At 38.6% G+C, this 25785-nt stretch overlaps 1 protein-coding gene across 2 annotated transcripts in view; it reads right to left on the bottom strand.

The window, feature by feature from the left end:
* Positions 1 to 25785, bottom strand: part of ATP9B (ATPase phospholipid transporting 9B (putative)) — a 170945-nt gene that overhangs the window by 8641 nt on the left and 136519 nt on the right. For both annotated transcript variants that reach the window (XM_084280137.1, XM_084280138.1), the window contains exons 15-25: positions 22905 to 23153; positions 11714 to 11875; positions 10291 to 10383; positions 9023 to 9106; positions 8308 to 8478; positions 6425 to 6523; positions 3919 to 4008; positions 2710 to 2854; positions 2337 to 2401; positions 1740 to 1895; positions 1509 to 1573 (exon numbers count right to left, since the gene is read on the bottom strand). In XM_084280137.1, coding sequence (XP_084136263.1) covers positions 1509 to 1573; positions 1740 to 1895; positions 2337 to 2401; positions 2710 to 2854; positions 3919 to 4008; positions 6425 to 6523; positions 8308 to 8478; positions 9023 to 9106; positions 10291 to 10383; positions 11714 to 11875; positions 22905 to 23153 — 1379 coding nt within the window. The remainder of the gene's footprint in view (positions 1 to 1508; positions 1574 to 1739; positions 1896 to 2336; positions 2402 to 2709; positions 2855 to 3918; positions 4009 to 6424; positions 6524 to 8307; positions 8479 to 9022; positions 9107 to 10290; positions 10384 to 11713; positions 11876 to 22904; positions 23154 to 25785) is intronic.

The following is a 25785-nucleotide window of genomic DNA, read 5'->3' as shown; positions in this document are numbered from 1 at the left end:
GGGTGTTATCAGCACTACTCCCATCTTACTCTCAAACACAGCATTCATCCGCTGTTACAAATGAAATTAACTCCATCCTGACCAAAACCAGGACAACAGCTTTTACACATTCGCAACCAACTATGTATACTGTCACAGAATCACAAGGTTGGACAGGACCTTGAGATCATCGAGTCCAACCCTACCTGTCCTCTACTGAACCATATCCCTGAGCACCTCATCTACCCGTCTTTTAAATACATCCAGGGTCGGTGACTCAACCACCTCCCTGGGCAGCCTGTTCCAGTGCCCAATAATCCTTTCAGGGAAGAACTTTTTCCTAATGTCTAATCTAAACCTGCCCTGGCACAACTTAAGCCCATTCACCCTCGTCCTATCACCTGTCACTTGGGTGAAGAGACCAACACCGACCTCTCTACAACCTCCTTTCAGGTAACTGTAGGCTGTGATAAGGTCTCCCCTCAGTTTCCTCTTCTCCAGGCCAAACAACTCCAGCTCCCTCAGCTGTTCCCCATAAGGTTTTCTCTCCAGCCCCTTCACCAGCCTGGTTGCCCTTCTCTGGACACATTCCAGGACCTCTATGACTTTCTTGTAGTGATTACACTACCCAAACACATTGTCTGTCACCACACTCCCTGTGCACCTATGATGGCATGAAAACTGAAGCAAAAACAGGCACTATATTCTGGACATCAAGGTACAGGCAGGTGGATGAACAAAAAGTCTTAAAAGCCCTGCAAGCAGCTTAGGATCTTAGTATGCACACGCCAGATGTGTACTTCAGCATGTACTTTCCCAGAACTCAGCACAATTATTCACAAACATTTTGGAAAGGTGTAGTGCTCGCTTCTGCGAAGTCTGGTGCAATCAGACCTTGATTTGACTATGATTTAAGTTACTACTGATTTAAGCTGTTCTTGTTTACAAGGAGTATAAAAAGAAGCTTTTAGGACAGAAGGGGCAGAGAGCAAGGTCAAACACGAACATACTCGTATCCCTCAGCTGTATGACTTGGGGAACCATATTACAAAAGCAGCTTCTGCAACGAGTCCAGAGTGCTCCTGCTGCTGCATATGTTCACCTGAATGGGAATCTCCATGGCAGACGTGGGCAGTGCAGCCTCAGAGGAAACTTCATAGAAGTCAGTAGCATCAGCTCTGATTCTAACAGAAAAATCTGTGATTCTCACTGAGGCTTGTATGGTAATACCTGTAATGACTGAAACTGCCCTGGCAGGTTCCCTCTATTGTGATAACCCCCTATGTGAGTAAGGTTACACAGTATCTTCTTCTAAGGCTACACGGATTCCTCTCTTGAGAGAGCTGACAATGAGGCTTCCCCCCTCATATCCTGCATAGTCAACCTAGTTTGACTTTTCTTCGTAGACTTATTTCAGGTTTTGGTAGTGTACCAATGATAAACATATGACAATTGTGACAGACACCAACTACATGACATTTAACAAGTTAGTTTGCTATATTTATTAGCAGGTATTGGTTTTGACTTACCCTACCATTAGGAATCCTTGGTACAAGGGAACAGATGCAAAATAGAAGACTGATGAAAATACAGCCTACAAAAAGCAGATATTTTGTATATAATAGATGTAATATAATAATTCTCTATACAAAATATTACAATAAAGACAAAAATAACAATACTGGTTGATGAAGATTTTATGAAATTTCAAAGACAGACATAGTGATTTTAACTGCTCAGAAAACTAAAGTTCCAAATACCTGCATAGTTGAAATAATAAGGCCTCGGTGCATGACGAACTGACCAAGCGCTGCTGATCTTTTGTAACTGTTTCGACCATGTACCATCAGCAGCCTGCCTATGTGTTTAAACTGTGTGATAGAAAAGTCAGCTGCTAGGGAAGCTTGCTTTCCCTCCTAGAATAAACCAAAAATATTCCAAATATGAAATCTGATTTAAAAGATGTGCTTCAAATTTCAAAATTCTAAGTGATAATTAATTTTAAGAGCCAAGTTTGCTCCTGCTTCAAAAATCAACCTTGCAACAAGACACAAAGGACAATTTTCTAATTCATATTCTAACAAGCTGCAACAAGTCAGTTTAACTACCTGTCCTGTTTCTTCCAGGTAAATAATACACAGGAATAACTATAATGTTTTCTGCTTTTCTTGCTTTTTGTATTTAAGAAGATAAAGCAGAAGACGTAGAAACAGAAAATAATGGTTCAAAGACTAAGCATTGTTACAATCTCACAGCATACTTTAATTTGAATTAATCAATTCACTACTACTCTCTCTAATCTCATGTTACTCTAGTGCTATGTGGCACATATCTGAAAATGGAACTTTTAACATTACCTTGCCTTCAATTCCAATTCCACAGTCTGCTGCTTGGATCATGCTGACATCATTTCCTCCATCACCTAGAAAATGTCACTGCAACATTCAGCTTTTCAGAGGTTTTACTCTCCTGGCCTTACAGTATTTTAGAAACATCTTGTATACCTTTAAATTCTTACAATTAATCTATGGATTATGATCAATTACTTTAACAATCAAGATTTTTTCATGTGGAATAAAGAAGGCATTTTCTGCTACAGCTACATAATACCTGGATGTTGATAAAGAAGTGTCTCTGATTTTATTTCAATTATTTGCCAATGGTGCCATCTACTGCTTAAGTTTATTACAGATTTTAGCTACCACAGGTTAAGATCATGCCAAGAGTTACCTATTGCACATGTGCGTTTTCCAGTGTGGTGCTGTAACAGTTTCACAATATGGGCTTTTTGGGTGGGAGAGCACCGGCAGCACACCACGGCAGGGCACTGACAAGCCAGCTCTACAAATTCATGCTCATAATACTTCAGACAAACCTAAGGAAAAAATACACTTGCATTTAGAATCATAGAATCACAAAGTGGCATGGGTTGGAAGGGACCCCAAGGATCATAAAGCTCCAACCCCCCTGCCACAGGCAGGGCCACCAACCTCCAGGCCAGGATCTACACAAGGCTGCCCAGGGCCCCATCCAACCTGGCCTTGAACACCTCCAGGGACGGGGCATCCACCACCTCTATGGGCAGCCTGTTCCAGCACCTCACCACTCTCTCTGTGAAAAACTTCCGCCTAATATCTAATCTAAACCTTCCTTCCTTTAGTTTTAATCCATTCCCCCTTCTCCTGCCATTATCTACCCTTTTTAAAAGTTGAATCTCCTCCTGCCTATAAGCTCCCCTCAGGTACTGGAAGGCTGCAGTGAGGTCCCCCCGCAGCCTTCTCTTCCCCAGGCTGAACAAGCCCAGTTCCCCCAGCCTCTCTTCGTTGGGGAGGTGCTCCAGCCCTCTAATCAGCTTTGTGGCCTCCTCTGAACCCTCTCCAACAGTTCTACATCTTTCTTGTATTGGGGGCCCCAGATCTGGACACAGTACTCCAGAAGGGGCCTCATGAGGGCAGAGTAGAGAGGGACAATCACCTCCCTGTCCCTGCTGGCCACCCCTCTTCTGATGGAATTAAATACTACTACATGTAGTCTAACAGCAGAACACAGTACAAAGCATTCTTTTATGAAGTTTTTACTTGCACAACATCCATCTGAGAGCAAAAAGCCACATTCTCTTTACAGTGGCTTTATTATTTTAAACTGCCATTCTCTTTCATTTAGAGAGCAAACACGCCTTGGGGTTGGTTGAGGGAAGAGACAATACTAAAGCACACCACATACAAATTCATTCTATTACCACACAGGAGACTGGAGAACCAAAACCATTTGCCCATCTAGAACATATCCTCTAATCAGCATTCAGTGAAGTATCTTTAAGGGCAACTTAATGTACAGGCAAATACTGGGAAAAAGTTTAAGGACATGAACACACCAATACTTAACTTTTTAAAAATACACACATAGTTAAATGTGATTTGACAGAAACCAAGTTCCTACCTCAAGAGAGTCTCCAGATATCACCAAGGCACAGTCATGCTTCCTCCTAAAGGCATTTAGTTCTAAGTGAGCCTCTCCTCGAGTGGCAACCTTTGTTAAAGAAAAAAAACACCACTCACTTAAAAGATTTTTTTAATATTCTTTAAAATACCCTGCCTAGAGAAATCAGATCTTGGGAACTCATACAAATATGGTTCTTCAGTAAGTGTTTTATCCCTGTGCAAGCTCAATACTGTTGGGATGCAATTACAAGCCTCAAATTTTATGGACTAAAAAAGCAATCATCAAAACAAGGAAAATCTGTGTATCCAGCTTAACTGGTTCCTCACCAAAGTAACCAGGACAAATTAATGACATTAAAATATCTTAAATCCAAGCTGATCTGAGTCTTTCCATCTTGGCCAGGCTAGAGAAAAACTGTCAAAAACCCGAAACAAATCCCAAAACTCTTACTTATTAACCAGTAAAATATGTTCTTAGAATAATGGAAAATGTTTGTGTTAATAATTGCTCCAGTTTGGGTAAGCAGACACAGATTTCAGAAGGCATGTAAAAACACTCACTAGTACTAATCCTTTCGGATCTTGCATGAGTATGCAAGCAGGATCAAGTGGCACAGTTCGAAAGAACTACATCATAAATTTTTTTTAACATAATTACTGTTTCAGAAAGGCCCAGCTGTGATATGCAAAAAAATGGACAAAGGTTACCAAATTTTGTAAGCTTTTGGGCTAGAACACAGACATGAAATTAAATTATAACCAGTTTTTGAGGAGACTGGCAGTTTGTTGTGGGTTTTTTTTTCCCAATAGAAGATCAATGTATAGTAGAGCTATACCATGCAAGACAAAGTTCCATGCACAGGGTAAAACAAAATTCTGATTACACCTCTAATTTCAGCTCTTTAAACAACTTCTAAAATGTACGAGTCTTAATTAAACTGAGCATTAAGTTTTGTCTTTGACCCACTACTACCCAGATTCAGGCACAGTGCAAAGACTTTTCTCCCTCTGGATGGGCTCCACTACACATACATTTTGAGTTATATTAAAAAGCACGTGCAAACAGAAAAACTCTTCAATTCAGAATTTTCCCCTTCCTTTCCCACAATTAAACATGTCAGAGAGAAAGCTCCTTGTCTGCCCTGTTAGGCACCCCAGATTGCGTTGGCCCATTATAATCTGTCTGCATTACACAGATTAAGAGATGTCAGCACCTGGTGCTTGCTGATGAGCAGTAATTGCCCTCTCTGTTCTACCCAAGTGAGGATTTTTTTTAAAAAATTGTAAATACTTCTACAACTATGTATTGGTTAATTTCATTATGAAATGAGGAAGAGTAAAAGGGAAGAGCATTGAAGACAGTAATTTTTCATTTACTAATTTATAACTAAAGTAGAAGTGTTGGAGTGCTTGGCATTTTCTTACATTAATCCAGTAGTTATTTCTCTGCAACAAGTACAGCCACAGAAATAATTCTGTATAAATTCATTTTCTAAGTAATTTAAAACTTTGCACACTCTCAGTTAACCCAGTTTTATGCTGATCTCTTATTACCAGTCGAAGTAATGAAAATAAAAATCTAACTCAACTAAATAGATTTTGTTCAGGAAAACTTAATTGTGGTGTTGCAACATGGAAAGGTCAACAAAAATTGATCTGAAGTTTTATCAGAAGCATTAATAATTTAGTTGCAAATAGTAGTCTGCAGGGCCTAATTTGCCATTCTGATGCTTCAGAAGAAACTACATTTACATGTAAATTATATTCATATAATTATTTCTGTAGGTGCAAGTGGTTCATTTAGAACAAACACAGACATATTATGTCTGATCACATAGCATCAATCAACGTCTGGAAAATCTATTTTTGTTTGGTTTCACTAGAGCTGATGCCATGCAAATATAACCAAAATGTACAGAAAAAGATATTCAGTTTACCTTTCTAACAATTACCTTAAACAGTCTGCTAATAAAATGCAAATATATAATATTAAAAAAAATAATTTCTCATACTGATTTGAACTGTGTCTGTATAGGGTGGTTGGCACCACAGTTTAATTCAGGATGAAGACTGCTTGAGACTAGAGTTCTATTAATGAAAATGCTGGAACAAGCAAGAACCATACTCAGACAGCCAAAACTTCTGGACACTTTCCTACTGGCTCAGCACCTCGCACAGACCTCTCCTTCATGATTCAGAAGTTCCTTACTATGTCCATTGTATCAGTGAAGACTGTAAAATACACTTTGAACCTGGGTTGCCTGAACATGGCTACAAACATTTCCGTGCCATATCAACAAATCCAGAAACAAGTACCCTTAAACAGAAGCAATGCTTTGTAATTCTACATCTTCCAATAGCAGCCTAAGTACCACTGTCTTGATTATTATTATGACAGTACAATAATCCATTAGCATTCAACAAGTAGCCAACTATTAATCAAATAAAGCACCTTGTTGGTTCAAAGGACAGCTAACAAACAAAAATGTTGGTTCTATACTTACAGGTCTGAAAATGTGAATATCTTGAGTCCTAGACACTAAGTGAGAACTTTTTGCGATGCAGGTCGCTGTCTCTAGTTTATCTCCTGTTAACATCCATATCTGCAAAATAATGTAAAAGTTTACTCTATTGGACATCAATGTGTATGTTCTCCAAATCCAAATCTTAATTGTATATGCTCTCTACAGCTTCTACTATGTTTCCAGCCTATTGTGATATTGGTTGTAACTAAAGCCAGAACAGCAATTGTCACACTGTTCTATATGTATTTATAGCAGGATGTACCTCACAGATAGAAGTGACCACATATAGAAGAACTATCAAGAGCAAGCAAGAAAATGCTGCACATGAAGTACTAATATATAAGTACTTTGCACCAGTCACACCATATTAAAAGAAATGTGATGCAATCATAAGGCTTCAATCTATACAGATATTTTTCTAACTGTGCATACTACTGCATTTACCAGCTGATTCACCTGAAAGCCTTTGGGGAACAGGTTTTAATTAAAAGCAGAGTAACAAAACAGCAGATATGGGAAGGGGCTTCTAGAGATTATTTATTCTGACTCCTCTGCTTAAAGCAGGGTCAATTAAAGCAGGCTGCCCAGGACCATGTCAAGGCAGTTTTGAACATTTCCAAGGATGAAGACTACACAAACTCTTTGGGAGATGTGCTCCAGTCTTCCAGTGAAGCTCCTTTATTTCAATTTGCATCCGTTGTCTCTTGTGCTTTCACTGGGCACCACTGAAGAGAGATCCTCTTTCCACCCTCTCTTCAGGTATGTGTAGGCATTAGTAAGATCCTTCTGCTGAACTTCACACACCCATGACTGCTCAGTTGCCTGTGTCAGGAAATTATCGTCATTACACTCCAAAATTCTCATGTTTTGCTTATGCCCTCCTGATGTTGCCTTTCCAGCAGATACTGGCATGGATGAAGTCCAGTGCAAGGACCAGCAGATGCAAATGCGTGGCTTCTTCTAGTTGTCTGAAGGAGGAGATCTCTTCTACAACTTGATCAGGCAAGTCTGTAGCAGACACTAATGTTGCCCACATTAGTTCTCATCTGTAAGTTCTCAACTGGCTCATCATTTGTCCCAAGGCGGAGCTCAGGAGTTCTCAATCCTTTGTCACAAAGGGAGATTTCCCATGCTTGCTGGAAATCAAAACAACTTACCCTCCTTCTCAGGCTAAAACCATCATTGTAACTGATTCAGTTTAATCCATGTAAAGCCAACACAATTTTTCTGTGCAGTTTGACACACTGCTTCAACCAAAACGTGCATAAACTTGCCCACACCCCTCAGATGCTGCTCGTATCTTTACTTCAAACCTCATCTTAAAAAAATACATTTGTACTAAATGTGTAATTGACAGCTGTCTAGCATAGTGTCCCTATGAACAAATCACAGCACAAACTCTTGTGCAAAGCTTCTGATGCTGTCCCTTTAACATAACTTGAGCCAAGTCCAAGGGCAGTTCTGAATTCTAGCTTAAACAATTCACCTTTTGATCTCTGCTGAGACTTCTCTTGAGTGCCAAGCCTGGAAACACTGTTATCATAAGAATCTTGTGTCAAACTCATTTAGTGTCAGCTAGGACATTTTACTGTAGACAGAGGATAAATGACTTGGAGTCACATACATTTATCCAGTGGTAGTTTTCCTACAGAAGTTAGCTTAAAATCAATGAAACTTGTGGTAGACAAGGGTATTTCACACACAATGCCTTGTTTGTTTCAGCTAGCTCAGGCCCAGAATGTGCTTGGGACTTGGCACATTTCTTACCTGGAATCAACCTTAATATAGACAAACATAGTTCAAGTCTTGTTAAAAAGTTAATAAATGATAACCTGGTTATGTCAGCAGTTTGTGTCTATTACCTTTATTCCAGCATTTCTTAGCATCTCTAGAGTTGGTCTAACATCTGCTTGCAGCTGATCTTCTACTCCAGTGAGACACAGCAATTCCATTTCTCGCTCCAAACTCTCTACAACAGCAGCAACCTTCAGGTTTCTATCATGTATGCTTAACTTTGCTTGGTTATAACGACTCTGTACAAACATAAAGCCACTTAGAGTTTGCTATGACTCAAAGTGCACATTCAGTCTACCAATCAGTTGTAATATGGATTCATTAGGCTAAATGTTTGTCTTCAAACATCTTTAACAAAGAACAAGATTAAAAGAGTGAATTTTACTTTACAGAAAACAATATATATCTGCTTCCTGGCAAATGATCTCAAGAGAATGCCTTCTGAAGAACTGTTAACAGCATCTAAGCAGCAAATGTCCTTATCTTTGAGAACAAGTAGATTTTTTTAGGTCACGTTAAAGCTACAGAATTAGCATTACACTAACTTCTGGGAAAACACTGTCCAGTCACATAATAAAGCAAAACAATATTCAATGTCAGGCTGAAAAAACACTAATAAATGACAAAATCTCTAACAGATTTAAAAAAAAACAGATTTAAAAAAAAATCTCTATCAATATTTTAATTAGGAATCATCTTTTTTGCTACCTTAACAGAATAAAAAAGGGATGTTCCCCTTCAGGAAACTATAGCAAAGCACAAGATCGCTCTGTGCCTTCATACCTCAAAATCTTGATACTGTTCTTCAGTCAGTGACTTTTTGGCAACAACCAGTGTCCGCAGTCCTTCTCGTGCCATATTACCACACTACATGGACCAAACCATAGAAGAGTTATGCAAATCTTAAAACATATGTACACATTTTATACTAGATGAAAATATAACAGAGAATATCTGTGCCGTAACTTTTGGTATTTCTTTAGATTCAGAGTAGTCTGGAGAAGCCACAAGGAGAACAAAAAGCAATCATACTTCAGGTTCCTGAAATGAACTGGCATGCTATTGGTAAGCCAATTAGATTTCCTCTCCAAGCTTAAAGAAAATCTCTTTCAGTCCAGAGCTTTAAAATAAATTAAAACTATTTTTGAGGCACATAACAGAGCTACATATTCTTTTCCCACTGAATGTGCCTCATCAGAAAAATACATTCACATTAAAAATAGCCACGGAATAGCATGTCTTAATGAAAAACAAGGCTGTCCAGTGCAAAACACTTATTGATTTGACCTCATAAAGCTAAATAAATTAAACAAGTATTTTACAATTAATTGTGCATCATTATCGCCAAAAGTAATTTTTATGACATTTTGCTAGGTCTTGAGGGAGTTTAATTTATTCATGTCCCCAAATAAATCAAATTGCCCTGCAGCAGATATTGATTCATATTGCCAATACCATTATGAACATACATGGTGTAATCATTGTATTAACATATTGTCTGTATGTAGGGTCAAAATAAGATGATTGCTGGTACCTACTAGATTCACACAATGAAAAATATTAATCAGTTTTGAAATTCAGCCAGCTATTTTTTATATTTAAATTTTTATTTTATATTAAGTTTTAAAACCGCGGAAAAAAATTCAATTTGGCTGCTACAGTTATTAAACTTTGTAATTCATAATCATACCTCATTATTGAATCCGATCAAACAAGGGCATTTCAGGATAAATAGGTTTATGGCAGAATACTTCTCAGAAGTAATTAGGTTTTATGTGAAAGGTCAGTCAATGAAAAACAAATTTCCTTGTTTTAAGTAGGAACGTGTTCTGCTAGAACTACCAGCTTTGCTTTTCCTGTGGGTTATCCAAGATTTGGAACTAATTCTAATCCTTTAAAACCCATTTAGGATATATGCAACTGATCTTCAAAACTCATTACTGCATTGGCTCAGGTTCTCCTTTAAGCCTATTCCAATAATACCCCATGTTTTGATTTAAAATGTTTAGTTTTTACAAAATGTTAATTTTTTTATAGATTTTGTTTCTTACCTCTTCTTCTAACCAATCGTTGTACTGTACAATAGTGGACATTGCAACATCTGCACCCTTCATGTAAAATGTAATTTCTCCTGAAGATTCATCCTAAAATTTTAGAAAAGAAATGGGGGGCGGTGGTGGTGGTGGAACAACAAAATCTGTTTGTACAGTCAAAGCAATTACCAACCAATAACCTAAATGTCTTTTGCAGTAGTCAATGGATTATCAGTTATAAAAGGCAGTACTTTGCCAGGAAGTGCATAAGCTTTATGATTTCCAACATTTCTGATCCCATCGAGATGCATATTGTCTACTTTATCATATAAGAGGCTCAGTTCTAACTGAAATTAATGTAACAGACTTTCAGCAGTCCTAAACTGTCCACCTAAGTTTTAAAATATCACTGCTACCTCCCCTCTAACTACTATTTTGTTTCTTTGGTGGCATACAACAAACATAATCCAAATCAGGAGTTTCTGAGGTATGGTCTGTCACAGAAGGAATGGACTAGTCTAACTGGCAAGCCTCGTAGAGTATCTCTGAACATGTCACTGTCAAACAGGCTCTTAGTGCCAACTTCATCTAATGAAATACAGACATGCCAAGGCCTCTCCAGCTCCAAGAAGGCACACACTGTGCCTGAAGTATCCTTGCCTAAGGCTGATGGCATGCCTGGTTTGACATCACAGGCAAGTGAAAAATGTGATGAGTTCGACACCTATTTAGCTGGGATATAGCTCTGATCTAACAATGACGTCTGAAGCTGTCCTGCTACAGCATCTGATTTTAGGTAGGAAGAAGGGAGAAGTACATAGCATGGATGGCTTAAGCATTCACAGAGGTTTAAACCTTACTTTCAGCATTGTGTTGTGTGCTCCTTTCATCTGAAGTTTTAATGATCATTACGGTGCTCCCAGCTGGGTATCTAGGAGGCAGCTAAGCACATAACTCATAAATCTTAGACCCTGTGATTTGTGCTGTGTATGCACACCAGTTCAGCTATCAATACTGGGTCTGGAAAAGCAGCAGCACTCATAGTACAGGAAGACACTAACTACTATTGTAAGAAGTTTCAGCTGTTAATTTGTCCCTTGAAGAGACGGCATATTTTGTATGAAAGAAACAAGTGGAAAATTAAAACCAAAGACTTAAAGGCAGCTTGCAGCATCAGAGGTGAGGGTCAATGTTCCCGTGTAATAGAAGAGCTTGTCCTTTACAAATCTCCCTTCAACATCAGGTTAGCTTGATTTTTCTACAATTGCTTGCCCAGTATTTGATGTGTCTGTGTGTCAGAGGCATACTTTCCATTTTAAAGTCTTGTGGAATGCATTCCCGGAAGGACGAAGATGCTATCAAACCTTGTAAGAGCAAACGTTCAGTAACCCCCCTTTTTGAGCAATAAAACCCAAGCACCCAGGACGCCCCCCCGGATTACCCTCACTATGATGCCCATGCGCTTGCTCTCGGAGGTGAAGGGGAAGATCTGGAGAATGTAGTAGGTCAGAATGTGTCCACCAGGGGTCTTTAGCTGCATGGAGGTCAAATCCCTGTTAACCAGAGTGAGACCCACGCTCTCCGTCCACTGCACCAGAGCCACCTAAAAGACAGGGGTGGGAAAAAAAGACAACGTGTTTAAGTGTGAAGGGTCTATTACATTGCTACATAAATTAGGCTAAAGCCAAACAACTGTTGCCAGGGTAAAAGTCTAAACTCTTCCAAGAATCTAGGGGAAAAAAATGTGAATAGCACTAGGCTGAGTACACAGTCTTAATACACCAAGTGAGTGCTTCCCTCCAGGAAAGCTGACAAAAATCCTTACGAAGAGTATAAAAACATACCTAAACTTATTCCTGGAAATGAGCTATTTAGAATATATTGTTCAGAAGTAACAGCTCCAATAATAAAACACCCCCCAACAAACACGGATATAGTATTAAATGATAAAGAATATCCAGTAGAAATTATTCAAAACCAGAATAAAATGTCTGTACCAATGACACCACTATGTAAGTAAAAAGATTTTGGGAGTGTTTCCATGTAAAAAAATTTATCAGATCTAAAATTACATGCAAGTTGAGGCACTGCAATAGCTAGTAAATAGATAAGCAAAGGACCTTATTTTTAGCTTGTTTTGTTCACTTGTATCATTTTATTACTTTGTTTCAACAGCAGCATAATTGAGTTCTTACCATATCAAATGAGATGGAAACCAAGGTTACAATACTGCATCCCACAAACACGCTTCTGAAAGTCCCTTTCACAAACCCAGAAATGCTGCATTACAGAATAATCGCTATTAGCTGCCACTACATAGCATCTTCAGTGCATGCCTTTTTAAAAAAAACAAACTATAGTTGCTTTAAAGTGTATGACAGTGCATGCTTGTACTTTGTTCTGTGTTGTGCTTTAAATAATACACTAGATATTTCACTATCACCACCTCTGTGCCATTTATTCCTACAAAACATCAATATTTTAGGGAAGTTACTTTACTGTTAGTTTTTATACAAGCCACATTCCATATCTGAATAGGAAGCTTCTGGTCGAAAAAAAAAGAAAAGGAAAAACCTTATTCTCAATTTTATTTCTCCAAATACTAATCGTTATTGGAAACCAGATTTTTAAATTACTAAAAAAGTAATTATAATTAAATTGACGTTTTTTATGGAACTTGCCTCTGCTTTTAACCCTCAGGTAAGACGAAAAAAAAATATTAAAAACAAGCTGTCTTATAAATGCGAGTAGTAATATCCCTACATAACAGACATGGTAACTAATGCTCATTGAGAATTTCAAAGGAAGCTAGGAAATCACTGTAGCTTCTGTGAAAATTTAAAATTGGAAAAAAAAAATAATTTTGTGAGCCCCTGAGAATCCCTAGTCGTGCCATCTGTGTAGGCATCACCGAATGAAAACACAGCGAGATGCAGCTACGGAAGAGAACAGAACACACTTTGAAAACCACCATTTTAAAATCTTGAAAAATCACAGGAAGTCTTTTTAGAGATTTTTCTTCTTCAATAAAAGTACCGTATAAGCTGTAAATGATCCAATACTCCCAAGGTTAATTTTCAATTTTCACAGTGAAAGGTTACTATTACATTCTGACCTGTAAATTGCATCTTTCTACTAATACCCTATCATCTCATTTGTGTCCCTTTGCAGCTAGGACTTAAGTGTTCTATATTTGGTGACTCACATCTGTTTATTATTTCCTTTATGCTTGGCTTCACCTACCATTCGAATTAGCATTTTGCAGCACAGTCATTTTGGATTCTTATACCTGGCCTACACACAACTGCATATGTATTTTCTTCTTTTAAATTGATCAGTGCAAATGCCATGGCAGAAACAGTCAATAAGGCTCGAGAGTCAAATAGATGCTTAAAAGGCAGCTGAACAAATGTGAGAGCAAGACATTAAGTTTGACTCTTGTCATTCAGAACTAATCAGAGTAGAGAGACCTTAGCAGCATCCAGAACAACATAACCAGGTCTTACCATTCAGTATCTGAAGCTTTTAGAATATACAGTTTAAAAAAAAAAGGTATTTCACAAATGGCATGAAAATCTAAATTATAAATCTTAACGAATACATATATACTGACTGGCTGGCTATACAGAGTTCAGGAAAAGGACTGTTCAGTAAGTTTCTCTTCTTGAAGTTTCTCCTCTATGTTTTCTTTTCAATACATTTCTGAAACCTTACATTAAAATGGTCTTAGAATCTAGTGTGCATACATCAAGTACACCTAGAATGCCAGGTAAACAAAGCAGCTGTGGCTTCTACACAGCTTGACATTTGCATGGAGTCAGATAAAGCAATCAAAGGTTGGATAAGCACAAAAGACTTTGCTAGTGATGCTACCATTTTTGTTTAAAAAAATATCCATGCTAATAATAATATTATCTGCCAAAACCCATGAATTTCCTAACACACACACACACACACACACAGATGAAATGTGTTACGTTTCCTGAATCCAGGCTAGGGACTTACTTGAATATTACGTGGATCCTGTCTGGCTTATCACCAAGGCTCCCTAATATGGAAACTCTCTGTGTGGGGGACAGAAGTACATCCATAAAGGGTCCTCCCACTCCTGAGACACTGGTGTATGCACCTGAACCCATGCAATATGTAGTGTTTGCAGAACAAGTAATATAGGTGGAGTTAAAGCGAAGTTCTATGATTTCTATTTGCTAATTGTCTTCCTCCTTATAGGCAATCCAAGGGTAGGAGCTATCCACCTTTTGCATGACAAGGTCAAAGAAGCTGCTTCCAAATTAGGAATGAAGGTAGCAAACACTTGCATTATGAAACATAAATGCAAGAGAACTGAAAAATGCTACTGAGAAACACCTCTTGTTTAGAGTTTCTTACCCCAAATTTTTCAGATATTTCTATTTACCACATGCCCTCTGTTGAGCTCTGGTTGCCTGTCAGCAGTGTCTCTCCACTAGAGGCCACCCAACCCTCAGAGCTGCTGTAGTTCACAGCCCCAAATATCAAACTCCTCAATTACCACAGCAGAGACCTCCATGCTAAGTCAAATGCAGAGATTTCATAAGGAAACTGTTACAGGTTTGCCTGGCAGGGTTTTGGTGGTGGGGGCTGCAGAGATGGCTTCTGCAAGAAGCAACTAGAAGCTTTTCTTAGGCCTGACAGAGCGAACACTGGCCAGGCTCAAGGCCGGACCTGATGCTGACCAAGGCCAAGCCCATCAGTGATGGTCACAGCACCTCTGGGAATCACATTTAGGAGCAAAAAACCCTCAAGCAGCTGCATTTTTCCACCAGAGAAGGGAGTGTGAAGATGTAAGAAATTGTGCAGGCACCAAGGTCAGTGAAGGGTGGGGAGAGGAGGTGCTCCAGGTGCTGGGGAAAAAGATTCCCCTACAGCCTGTGGAGAAGACCATGGTGAAGTGGGTTGTCCCCCTGCAGCCCACAAAGATGACGGAGTGTTGAGATCCTACCTGCAGCCTGTGGATGATCCCATGCTGGAGAAGGTAGAGACACATGAAAGATGCTGTGACCTGGTGCGAAGCCCACACTGGAGGAAGCTCCTGGCAGGACCTGCATCAGTGGAGAGGGGCCCACGCTGGAGCAGGTTTGTTGGGGGGACTTGTAGCTCTGTGGGGGACCAGGCTGGAACAGCCTGGGTCTGAAGATCTGCACCCCATGGAAGGTACCCATTCTGGGGCAGTTGGTGAAGAGATGAAGCCCCTTGTGGGAAAGGACTCATGCTGGAGAAGTTCATTAAGGACTGTCTCACATGGGTGGAACCCCATGCTGGAGCAAGGGAAGAGTGTGAGGAGTCTCCCCCAAGAAGGAAAGACCAGCAGAAACAACTCATAATGAGCTGACTGAAACCCCCATTCCCCACCTCCCCCTGTGCCACTGGGGACAGGAGGGAGGAAGGAAGAGAAACCATGAATAAAGTTGAGCCTGGGAAGAAGGGAGGGGTGGGGGAGGTGTTTCAAGATTTTGATTTTATACCTCATTATCCTACTCTCTTTTCATTGGATACTTCTTGGGGGTGGGTAGTGGTAATAAACTAGATGCATTTTATTCCATGTTGAGTGTGTTTTGCTCATGATGCTGACTGCAGAATGATCTCTCCCTGTCCTTATCTCGACTCCTGACCCTCTCAATATCTATTTTCTCCCCCGTCCAGATGAAAAGGGCAGATAGAGTGGCTTTGGTGAGCGTCTGGCCTCCAGCCAGGGTGAAATCACAGGAACTCTCACAACTCAAGCAGCAATTGTGTGACCCATTACAGAACCAACAGCAGTACCAGCTCAGGCAGTGGAGGTTGCTTGTCCAAGCAGGATGGTGTCTCTAGCTGTGCTGCCTGAGGAACATGTGTCTCAAGAGGGACACAAAGCGAGAAAACTTCAGAAGCACTCATTCCAGACCACAGCAGCCCTGCATACTAATTCCTTGTTTTGGGGACATAGTCATCCCATTTGTTTAGAAACATTCATTTACAGAACTAAATCAAAACAAGCAACTTATAAATAACTTTAGTTCCTAGAAAGTTCCATAAAGTACACAAGGTTATTAAGGGACAATGGTGCAGTTACGTAGTGTAACAGTCATAAAATCTAAGCCTTCTAGAGCCAGCAAACTGAACAGTTAAGGGCTTCAAAAACCCCATATGAAGCACAAAGAAAACCCAACCCATTATTCCTGTTGTAGATTCAGAAGTGCCTCTTTAATTGGAACATTAGAGACTGTTTTTAACCCTAATCAACTATTTTAAAAATATCTTTAAAACTGTAAACAAAACCCTTAGTATATCTAATTTTATTGTAAAATATTTGCATGCTAAGTTATTTTATTTTTCAAATATAGCGCCAACTTTTTTGTTAAGAAAAAATACCTTCTACAGTGAGTTCTATTAGCCTGTGAGTCCATTTAATAGCCCTAATGAAAAGAATTATGTGGCAGAAAATACTGCAAATATCGCAAGTCAATAATCAAAATTAAGAACAACATGTAAGCTGAATACTGACTGTCCACAGAAAGCATTTAAAGGAATGGCCATATCTTGATTTCCTTTCAACACCGAGGATAAAAGAGGTAAGTATCTCCCTGACCTGTCAAATATCAGGAGTTTCCTTCTCTCTGGAGTGGCTTTATGCCAGTCAGTATTTGCAGGACTATCCCTTACATAGCCCAACTCAAAACTCATCTCTGAATTCTCCTGACCTTTCCCTGTAAGGGTGAAAAACTTATAGAAGTAAGTGTGCTCTAATTCCCTCTCTGATTAACATCTTCCTTGGCTTCCTCTGCATCAACGTAAGTCCACTCTCTTATCACCCATCTGTCTTATAATTTTCAGTTTGGGAAACTGTGGAAAACGTAACTTCCTGTAGTTGCTTGTCATCTAAGGAGCATGATGACATGAAGAAGTCCCAGTTAAAGAAAAGCTGATACAGTCACTTGAAAAAAAAATGAAACTCTCCTTTGGGCACAGAGAGTTATAAATCCACAGTGTGACATATTTGAGGCACCCTGCTGAATCCTGAAGACCTTCAGTTATTGGATCATGACAAAAAGGCTGTCACTGCTTGGCAGAAGACAAAAAAACCCATGCCCTAGGCTGTTCTTGCTTTCTTTAGACACTACTTCAATCAGTACTAGAACATACAAGCCATCATACTACAACCACGACCCTTTGAATTCTGGGCTGTTTGGAACTAAGCTGGTTTTAGAAACCTAATCCACTAATTTTGTTTTTTATAATAGAATATTTCAAGCAAGAAAGTAGAAGCAACCCCCCCCCCTCCCCCATCAACCTACCCCACTCTTAGCTTGGGTAAATTGAAAGAGAGATTGGATACTTGACTCAAACATAACCTTTTATTAACCAAGACAGAATAGCAATCTATTTCTATGAAAATAGATTTAGACTGCAGCTCTCAAGGCCCTGAGTGCACCCTCCTTCCTAGGAGGTCAACCAGCTGTGTTCAAGGCCTACTTACTGTTAAGTGCTGTGATGAAGAAACAGCTTGAAGAAGCTTCTATGGACGCTGCCCTCCTCTTTTCACTTGGCTCTCACTCTCAGTCCTGTGAGAGAACAACCATGTTGCAGTTGTGCCCAGGCTTGGCCATGTACCCCACTGACCTGGCCCCGACAGGCAGACTTGATCTCCTGGCTTTGGACCTGCCTCACTGCCATGAACTTGCCTTGGAATCACCTGGCTGTAGCTAATGCTGCTGGGTACTGTCCTGGGACCTGATCCTGACTTAATGATTTGACTTCTTAGCTTCAATTCAGTTATGCCTCATCACCACAAACCTGTGCAACAATCTATACTCTCGACTGTCTCTGGTTTCCATCACTAGACAGGCTCTTTTCACCTTGCTTGTATCACCGAGGCCACTGCCTCTAGTAGCCCAGCTATTGTACTCAGCTCCTGGCTTCCCTTTCCTTGCAGGCCAGCCTGCCATTGTTTCTCCCTAGCAGAAGTACCTAACTGCTCCATATGTAGAAGGCATTGCTCAAGACAGTTTATGACCAACTAATTATCACTTTCAACATACAATATTCCCTTTTGAGCTCACATGAGTTTAAGAAAAATGATCCACTGCCTCACAGCTGGTGTGGCCATTCTTTTCTACCCCATACAGCAGTTTGGGAGGTTCTCCTTAGTTGTGTTGACAGCTCTTCTGGAGCCGTGATATGAACCTGACCCCTTCAACTGAAAAATGACCCATATAAATAAAGGCTTTGAAGGTTTTGGCATAATTGAGGGAGAAATTTGTGAGGTAAGATAGAAGGAATAGGGATGGAAGTTTTATAAGCTAGTTTTGCTGCTAAGAAGAATTCTCATGTAACCAACCTTCAACTAATGCAGGGTATTTAAGAGCATCTTCACTTCAGATGGGATCTACTTTCAAGACTGAGTTGCCATGTAAGGTATGCAGAGGTTATTGTGTGTGGTATTTTGAAGTAAATGCTATTGGTTGGGAAATGGAAAAAAACAGTGGTATTTCCTTTTCCCACTGCCTGAGTATTCCCAACAGTTTCTGTTTGAATTGTTCAACAACATGTGTTTCCAGCCAGCACTGGTCTGCTTATATTTATAAACTATGATTTGATAACTACCGTTTGCTTTGCATCACTTTTCATCAAGAAACTTCATAATTAAAATAAAATTATTAACTTAAAAATACAGCTTGATCATGTGAAAAAAACTGCAGATCAATATTCAAGACAAGCTATGGAGTAGTTATTCTTTGTGGGTCTCGAAGGTCATGAAAGTGATGGTTTTATGCTACTGAGTGATTTGCTTTTCACAATACATTGACAAAACAACACAATTAGTCTTGCTTCAATAAGCACACACAATAAAATGAATTAAACAATACAACATGTCTCATACATTACAGCTTCACTTTTGTAAACACAAAAGCTGCTTCACTAAGGGCATATCATTTCCCTGTCTGTTTTTAAATGATTGGCTTTGTATCCTTGTAATTAATTTTAGCAACTCTGTTGTCTCTGAACAAAAACGTTGGAATTAAATAACTGACCATACTTTAAGGTAGCATTTAAATATTCAAAATCCTGGAATTAGAAATGCTTGAGAATATAACAGTGCAGGACAAAGCATAACCAATAAATAGCTGGTTTATGAGAGTAAGCAGTCATTAAAAATCGTGACTGATCAATCTTCTCTGACCAAGGGGAGCAAAGGTCTTCAAAGGCTCCTGTTCATAGCATGCCCCTGAATTGCTTGGGTCTGTGACCTCTGAACTCCCCTGCTTTACCTACTTAGCTTATATCCTTTTATGATTGTTCATTACATTAAGGTAGCTGGCTTTCTACAGATGAGCTGAACCCACACCTATGATGGCCAAGTAGGCACTGCTTTCATTTTTTTCAGTGAGTTGTGGGTGAATGTTTATTGTTTGCTATGCTACAGCTGTAGAGGACAAGTGACAGACAAATGAAACTTTCCACTCGTTCAGAGAAAATGAAATATTGATCACTTATCATAAGAAACAAAGAGCCTGGCATAAGTAGGGTTCACATTATGAATACAAAATCAGTTACTTATCTCAGGTTACTCTAACAATAGATAAATACATCTTTTGTAATGAACATACCTACTTCCAAATGTACATACATTGTTATGATTATATTTTATCTGTATATGGATGGAGACGTACACACACAGATGTGAAGAATTTCAAATTAATTCATCAAGTCAATTAATTAAGTGTATAATCTGTCAACATATTACTAAACTGCTTCTTATACTTTCCTACATGGAAGAATAGTTAATACTTAACACATGGTTCTCTGCTCTTTCTATGCTACGGTGATATCAGGCAATATCATATAATGCAACAACAGACAACTGTGCAAACAGCATCTTTCAAAATAACCAAAATCAAGCCAGACCCATAAACAAAATCTAAGAGAACAGAGACGTAATGTTGAGAAAGTACAATGCATAAAACTGGTTAAGTCTATTAAATGATAATGTTGCTTATTAACCAAATATGTTGTGATAGGTCAGTGCTGAGGTTAAACAGAAAACATCAATTGAACCATTTCCCTAAATAAAGCTCCAGGGTGCAATATTCAAAGCACTTTATTCAATAAAAAATGCTTTTAAAATGGTACTTTGGTGATTGGGAAACATGGCATCATCCGTCAACCTAACTGCAGGAAAGTTCAATAAGCTAAATAATGAACCATTTACATTATTTTCCTTAGGCTCCAGTGATTTGCAAACATAGCATCAATAGAACTCTTTAAAAAATTATGATAAAGACCTGCTAGTCTTTCAACTCTTAGGCTTTTTGCTGTCACACTGCAATTTTTATGCTGTTCACATGTTTTTTTTGTAGCTTCATCTTTTTATAAGACTCCATTTAGCATCAATTTCTCATTATATTAAAGCATATTTGTTCAATAAGATAATTTTACTAGAGTTTAAAGCATTATCTTTGAGAAACGAAAAGGAAATTTAACGCTGTCTGTTCTAAAATACAAGTTTTTCATTTCTCTGTCATATAGTTTGAATCTATAAGTCAAGATGATTAAAAAAGAAATTATTAAAAGGGTACCTGTGCTTCAGCACTAATAGTATCATTGTTGCCAATTTCCTCTTCCACTTCCCTTTCCACCCTGAGTCCCAGATCTGTTGTATCAGCACTTTATCACCTTTCCTCTCCTCTTCCCAAGGTCAAATTGCCTACTCTCTTCCCAGGGCACCACTTGCATAATTCTAGTCTTACAGCTGTTTCCTTTAGCAAATATGGGAGGAGAATGGCTCTTTATGGTACTACTTGCAGGTTCAAAACAACTGAATGAATATACAAAACCCCACAGGTAGAGAACAGCAAGTGGGAGAAAAACCCCTCAGTCTCTCTCAATTGCACGTTCCTCTACTTCATTTAGTAATACCTCTGGCTGTTACAACAGAATGTTTACTTAATCCATAGCTGTCACCGTATGTGCACAGGCAGATGCTTGCACACGCAGTCTTTCATTATATTCAGTGATACCTCACAGGCTCATCACACTGATGATCTATTTAGTGAATACGAACGTATGTGCACATGAAAATTTGTCCCCATGTTCATAATACAAGTCAAAGCCTGCACAGCTACACTAACACATGGTATTTACAGCCTACCTCTGGCATAAATAAATGTACCTCCAGCATTCCCAACTCATAATGCGGATCAACCCACACCATATAACACCACATATAGTACTATGGATTATTGATTTTGGCAAAAGAGCAGTATTTCAAGGCCTGCCTAGAGTTTAGTCTTAAAAATGTTCTGACTGCCACTGAGAACCAGCCACTTCTTTATAGTCTACAATCCTCTGACACAATGAACTGTCTTTACAGCATCTGAAATGCACGTAATGCCCGCCAGTTTGGTACTACATGAAGATGGACTTCATTTTACTTCTTGCATTCCTAAAAATACTTGTTATCGACTTGTCACTTTTAGTATTTACAGTTTGAATTGTTGAAGTTTTGTTAGTACTACATATGGTGATGAGACATGTAAACCAAGGCTATGCTGTGGCAAGATGAAATATTATCTTGTATTAGATCATCTTGTATAGCTAGAAAAATAACAGGCTTACGGATCTTACAACCACCTTCTTTTTGTTATGACCAATCTCCCCTGGCTACACTATAATCAGTACATCCATGCTCTAACCACCACCAGAATTTCTCTAAAATAATGACACCTCTCAACCTACTCACTTTCAGAGGCAAACCAACTTCAGAACTCTCTTTATTTTACTGTATCAAGTCCGTACATGTTTTTAGAAAGTGAATGGGCTCTTATTTATTTTTTTCATGCTTACTTTGCAGTATCTTGAAACTCAAACTTTGCCTCTTTTTCCTACTATCTTTTCAGATTGAATTTAGGCAATCAATTTAGACCCCCAAACAGGATTATTCAGAACAGTAACTCAAATCCACTGAAAGCAGTGGGATTTGTTTAAAACCTGCATTTCAATGAAGTCAAATACATATTTTTAACTGAAATGGGGTTTTAAATTCACGTTACACTTGATGCAATTTTGACTGAACCCTGAAGATCTATAGCTGCCTAGAGTTTGAAGCTCAAAAACTTTTCTATAGGAGTATCGGAGGGTTTGTGGGGTTTTTTCCCTATTAAGATCCATACGTTCCCCCAACTTGTTTTGTGTCTAGCTAATGTACGTGGTTGTCCATCAGCCAAAGCAATTTAATACTCCTTTTTGCATGTATATGCTATGAATCACACCAGCCAAAGCAATTTAATACTCCTTTTTGCATGTATATGCTATGAATCACACCCGGATTAATGTTTTGAGAATACACCTAATAACTTTAATTGTAAAACTCAACATAGTATTGATCCCAAAACACTGACTTGACAGACCTTTCAGTCAAATAATTGAAAACAATTTTATATAAAAAAGAAACACCAGATCTTTCCTATAGCTGTAGAGGAAATAAAACTAGACAACTTCTAATTTTAAAGAAACCACAGCCCAAAACCACTCTTCTTTCACAATTCTCCTTTTTTTTAAACTTAGCTTACTCTGTTCTTTACGAGAGAGTAATCTTTTCACCCTGGCATACTAACCTCATCGGGGCTGGAAGCCTGGTAAGTTCGATTTTCATCGCTGAAGTCCTGGTCCACCTCTGCGTATTCTGTTTCTCCAGACACGCCGGCCCGGGATTCGTAGACGGGGGTGACGTTGTGGCACAGGGCGATGGCCTTCACCGCTTCGTGTATCCGGCTGCTGACGCTTTTGCGGACTTTGGGTGCGGACGACTGAGGCTTCCGGGACGGCGTGGAGCTCGTGCTGTTCCCGCTGTTCTGCGAGTGCGCCTTCAGATACGCAACACAGCCAACAGGAAACCAAAGTTCAGTAACAGAAACAGCATGAACGGTAATATATACACACATACATGAACGTTCCCTTTACGAAGGCTGATAAATGACAAGGAGAATAAACACTTATTTATTTTATACAGCCTGCTGTTAACTCGTTCAGTTTGTGATTCACGAAAACCCTCATCCAGTTTTCTGTGGAACTGATACATAACATTTGTTGTCAGTAAATAAAATTTCAGTAGAAGAGCCTGCAGACAACTGGAAACTCATACAATGTTTTGGGTTAGAAGGGATCTTAAAGATTATCTAGCTCCAACCCTCTGCTATGTGAAATACAAACAAATATGCAGTAAAAGGGGTGAACAGGTTGACTGGACTCTGCAGAAAACCCTCACTTCAGAATTTACCTTTTTCAGTGATCTGACACAACGGTCCTTTAATGTCTTTTACTTTCTATGTCTTGGTTTTTTAAAAAGTATTTAAGCCAGCAACCAACTGGATGAGTTCAGAAACACCAAAAAAAAATTGCAAGGGTGGTATTTTACTGTTATTCTTTTGTTTGTCACCTGCATACATTCAGAGGTTGGAAACTCCAATGCCATTAAATTGAAAAAAACCCTTTAAAATCTTCATTTAAACCCCTGTATTCTACAGACCACTGCATTAGGATGAAACAAAAGGACAAGAGCAAGTATAATTGTTAAGTATAAATATTAGGAGTAATTAAAATACAAATATTGCTGATTTAATTTACAACCTACACAATTTCTGTAATATATGTAAATTAATGCAGTTTGTATACTTGCATTGCAGACTGATACTTGTCCTTAAAATAATGCAATAAGCTATTAGCCATGCAAAGTAATGGTTTGACACATATTTGAAGATCACATTACTGCTGCATAACCACTAAATTAGCACTATTTTAAGTTATCCTTCAGAATTGCTCAAGCATATGACTGAATTACCCTTTTAAGAGAAATACTGTATATTTATAATTAGTTGAAAATACATGGGTTTGGGGTTGCTTTGTTCGGGTTTTATTGAGCTTTTTTGGGGTTTGTCTGGTTTATTTGGATGTTTTTTAAAAGTCAGCACATTAAATATATCAGCGGTACCACCAAAGGCTCTTCTGTTCACTCCAGGGTAACTCAGAAAACCTCTTCAGAAATCACGCTTTTTTCCTCCTGACTGCAATCTGCTGAACCGTGAACATTCTGCCCATCAAATTACAGTGTTGTCTAATAAAGGGTTTAACTTTCTGCTCATCTGGCACTGCTTTTCAGCTACTGCTTTAAACCTCTGCATTTGCATTCTGCTAACGCTGATGCCATTACAGCCGCAAATAAATTAAGCTGATTTACTCCTTCTGAATTATGTTATGTTTATTGATGCTTGTATAATTTAATTTCACACAAATTCCATTAAAGATTATGCCCTCTATCACAAAATGCTTCCAGTGGGGAAATATAATCACGTTATAATAGATTTGTGTGTTACATTAAGATGACAATAGTCTAGTAGGTCCACTATAATAATAAAACAGAACACAAACAAGGGATAAAATCAATGTCACACAAGAACCGCTGCCTAGCTAACTGGCAGCTTTTATTATCGTAGATTAAATAAAGACCTCACCATACTTTTTCAGATTGAAACAATTGTTTAATAGTTGCTTGTTTTGTTACTGAGATTCCTTAATTTTTCTGTTTTAAAGAGTTTCTACCAACACACAAATAATTAAAGCATTATTTAAACATCAAGTTGTGTAACATAAAGCTGAAAAAGGAAGTTCCAAGGAAGTTCTTTTCCTCATCTACTAAAAGCAAACCTAGATTTGGGAAACCTTTGCCCACAACTGAGGAAAAAAACCCCTTCTCTCACATTTCTTACATCTTCCAAAAATCTCAGTGGCAAATACGTTACAGTTATTAAAAACTTAATTAACTATGGGTCCCACTCATTAAATTCTACAGCAAACTACTAAAAGCTTTAAGCAAATAAGAGTTCCAGGAATCTGTGAATTCTATTCAGGCAGCATGTTCAACTGCAAAATATGGAAACAGTGCTAATGAATATGCCTCCTCTAGAAGACTGGTGCTTAGCTGTCAAACGGAGTCAGACCGAGGTGTGCCAGCTTGACTGGCAGTTATTTATTGCTATAGTTGTTAACTATAAATATCAAATCAATCCACAACATCAAGAATATATTTGGGTGTTTTATAAACATAGTGATGTAGCAATCATTTTCAGTAGCCCACTGTAAACCAAATTTGGACTGCTGATACTTAGGTAAGAAAGCTCTGTTATCGCATTTTCAAGGCATATTATTGCATCTCAGTTACTATTCATGGCTATGCCTACTAAGGCAAACCTAAGCTGAAGTAGGTTTATCCAAGCAAAAGGAATTAAAGAAGTGGGGTTTTTAAAATTTGTTTAGATGGGAAACAATACAGAAATTGAAGTTTCAGGCTAAAAAGTTACAACATACATTGCTTATTCACTGCTTCCCTCCTTCCTCTGTTCCTAAAAGCTGAGTCCTGCATGGTGTCAAACAGCAACTTTTTATTTTAAGCAAATGAGAAGGGAGCCATAGTTCAAAATACAACTACAGATTCAAATAAAT

The sequence above is a fragment of the Gallinula chloropus genome (assembly GCF_964237585.1).
Source record: "Gallinula chloropus genome assembly, chromosome: 2".
Lineage (NCBI taxonomy): Eukaryota > Metazoa > Chordata > Aves > Gruiformes > Rallidae > Gallinula > Gallinula chloropus.
This window is presented reverse-complemented; position numbering and strand designations above follow the sequence as displayed.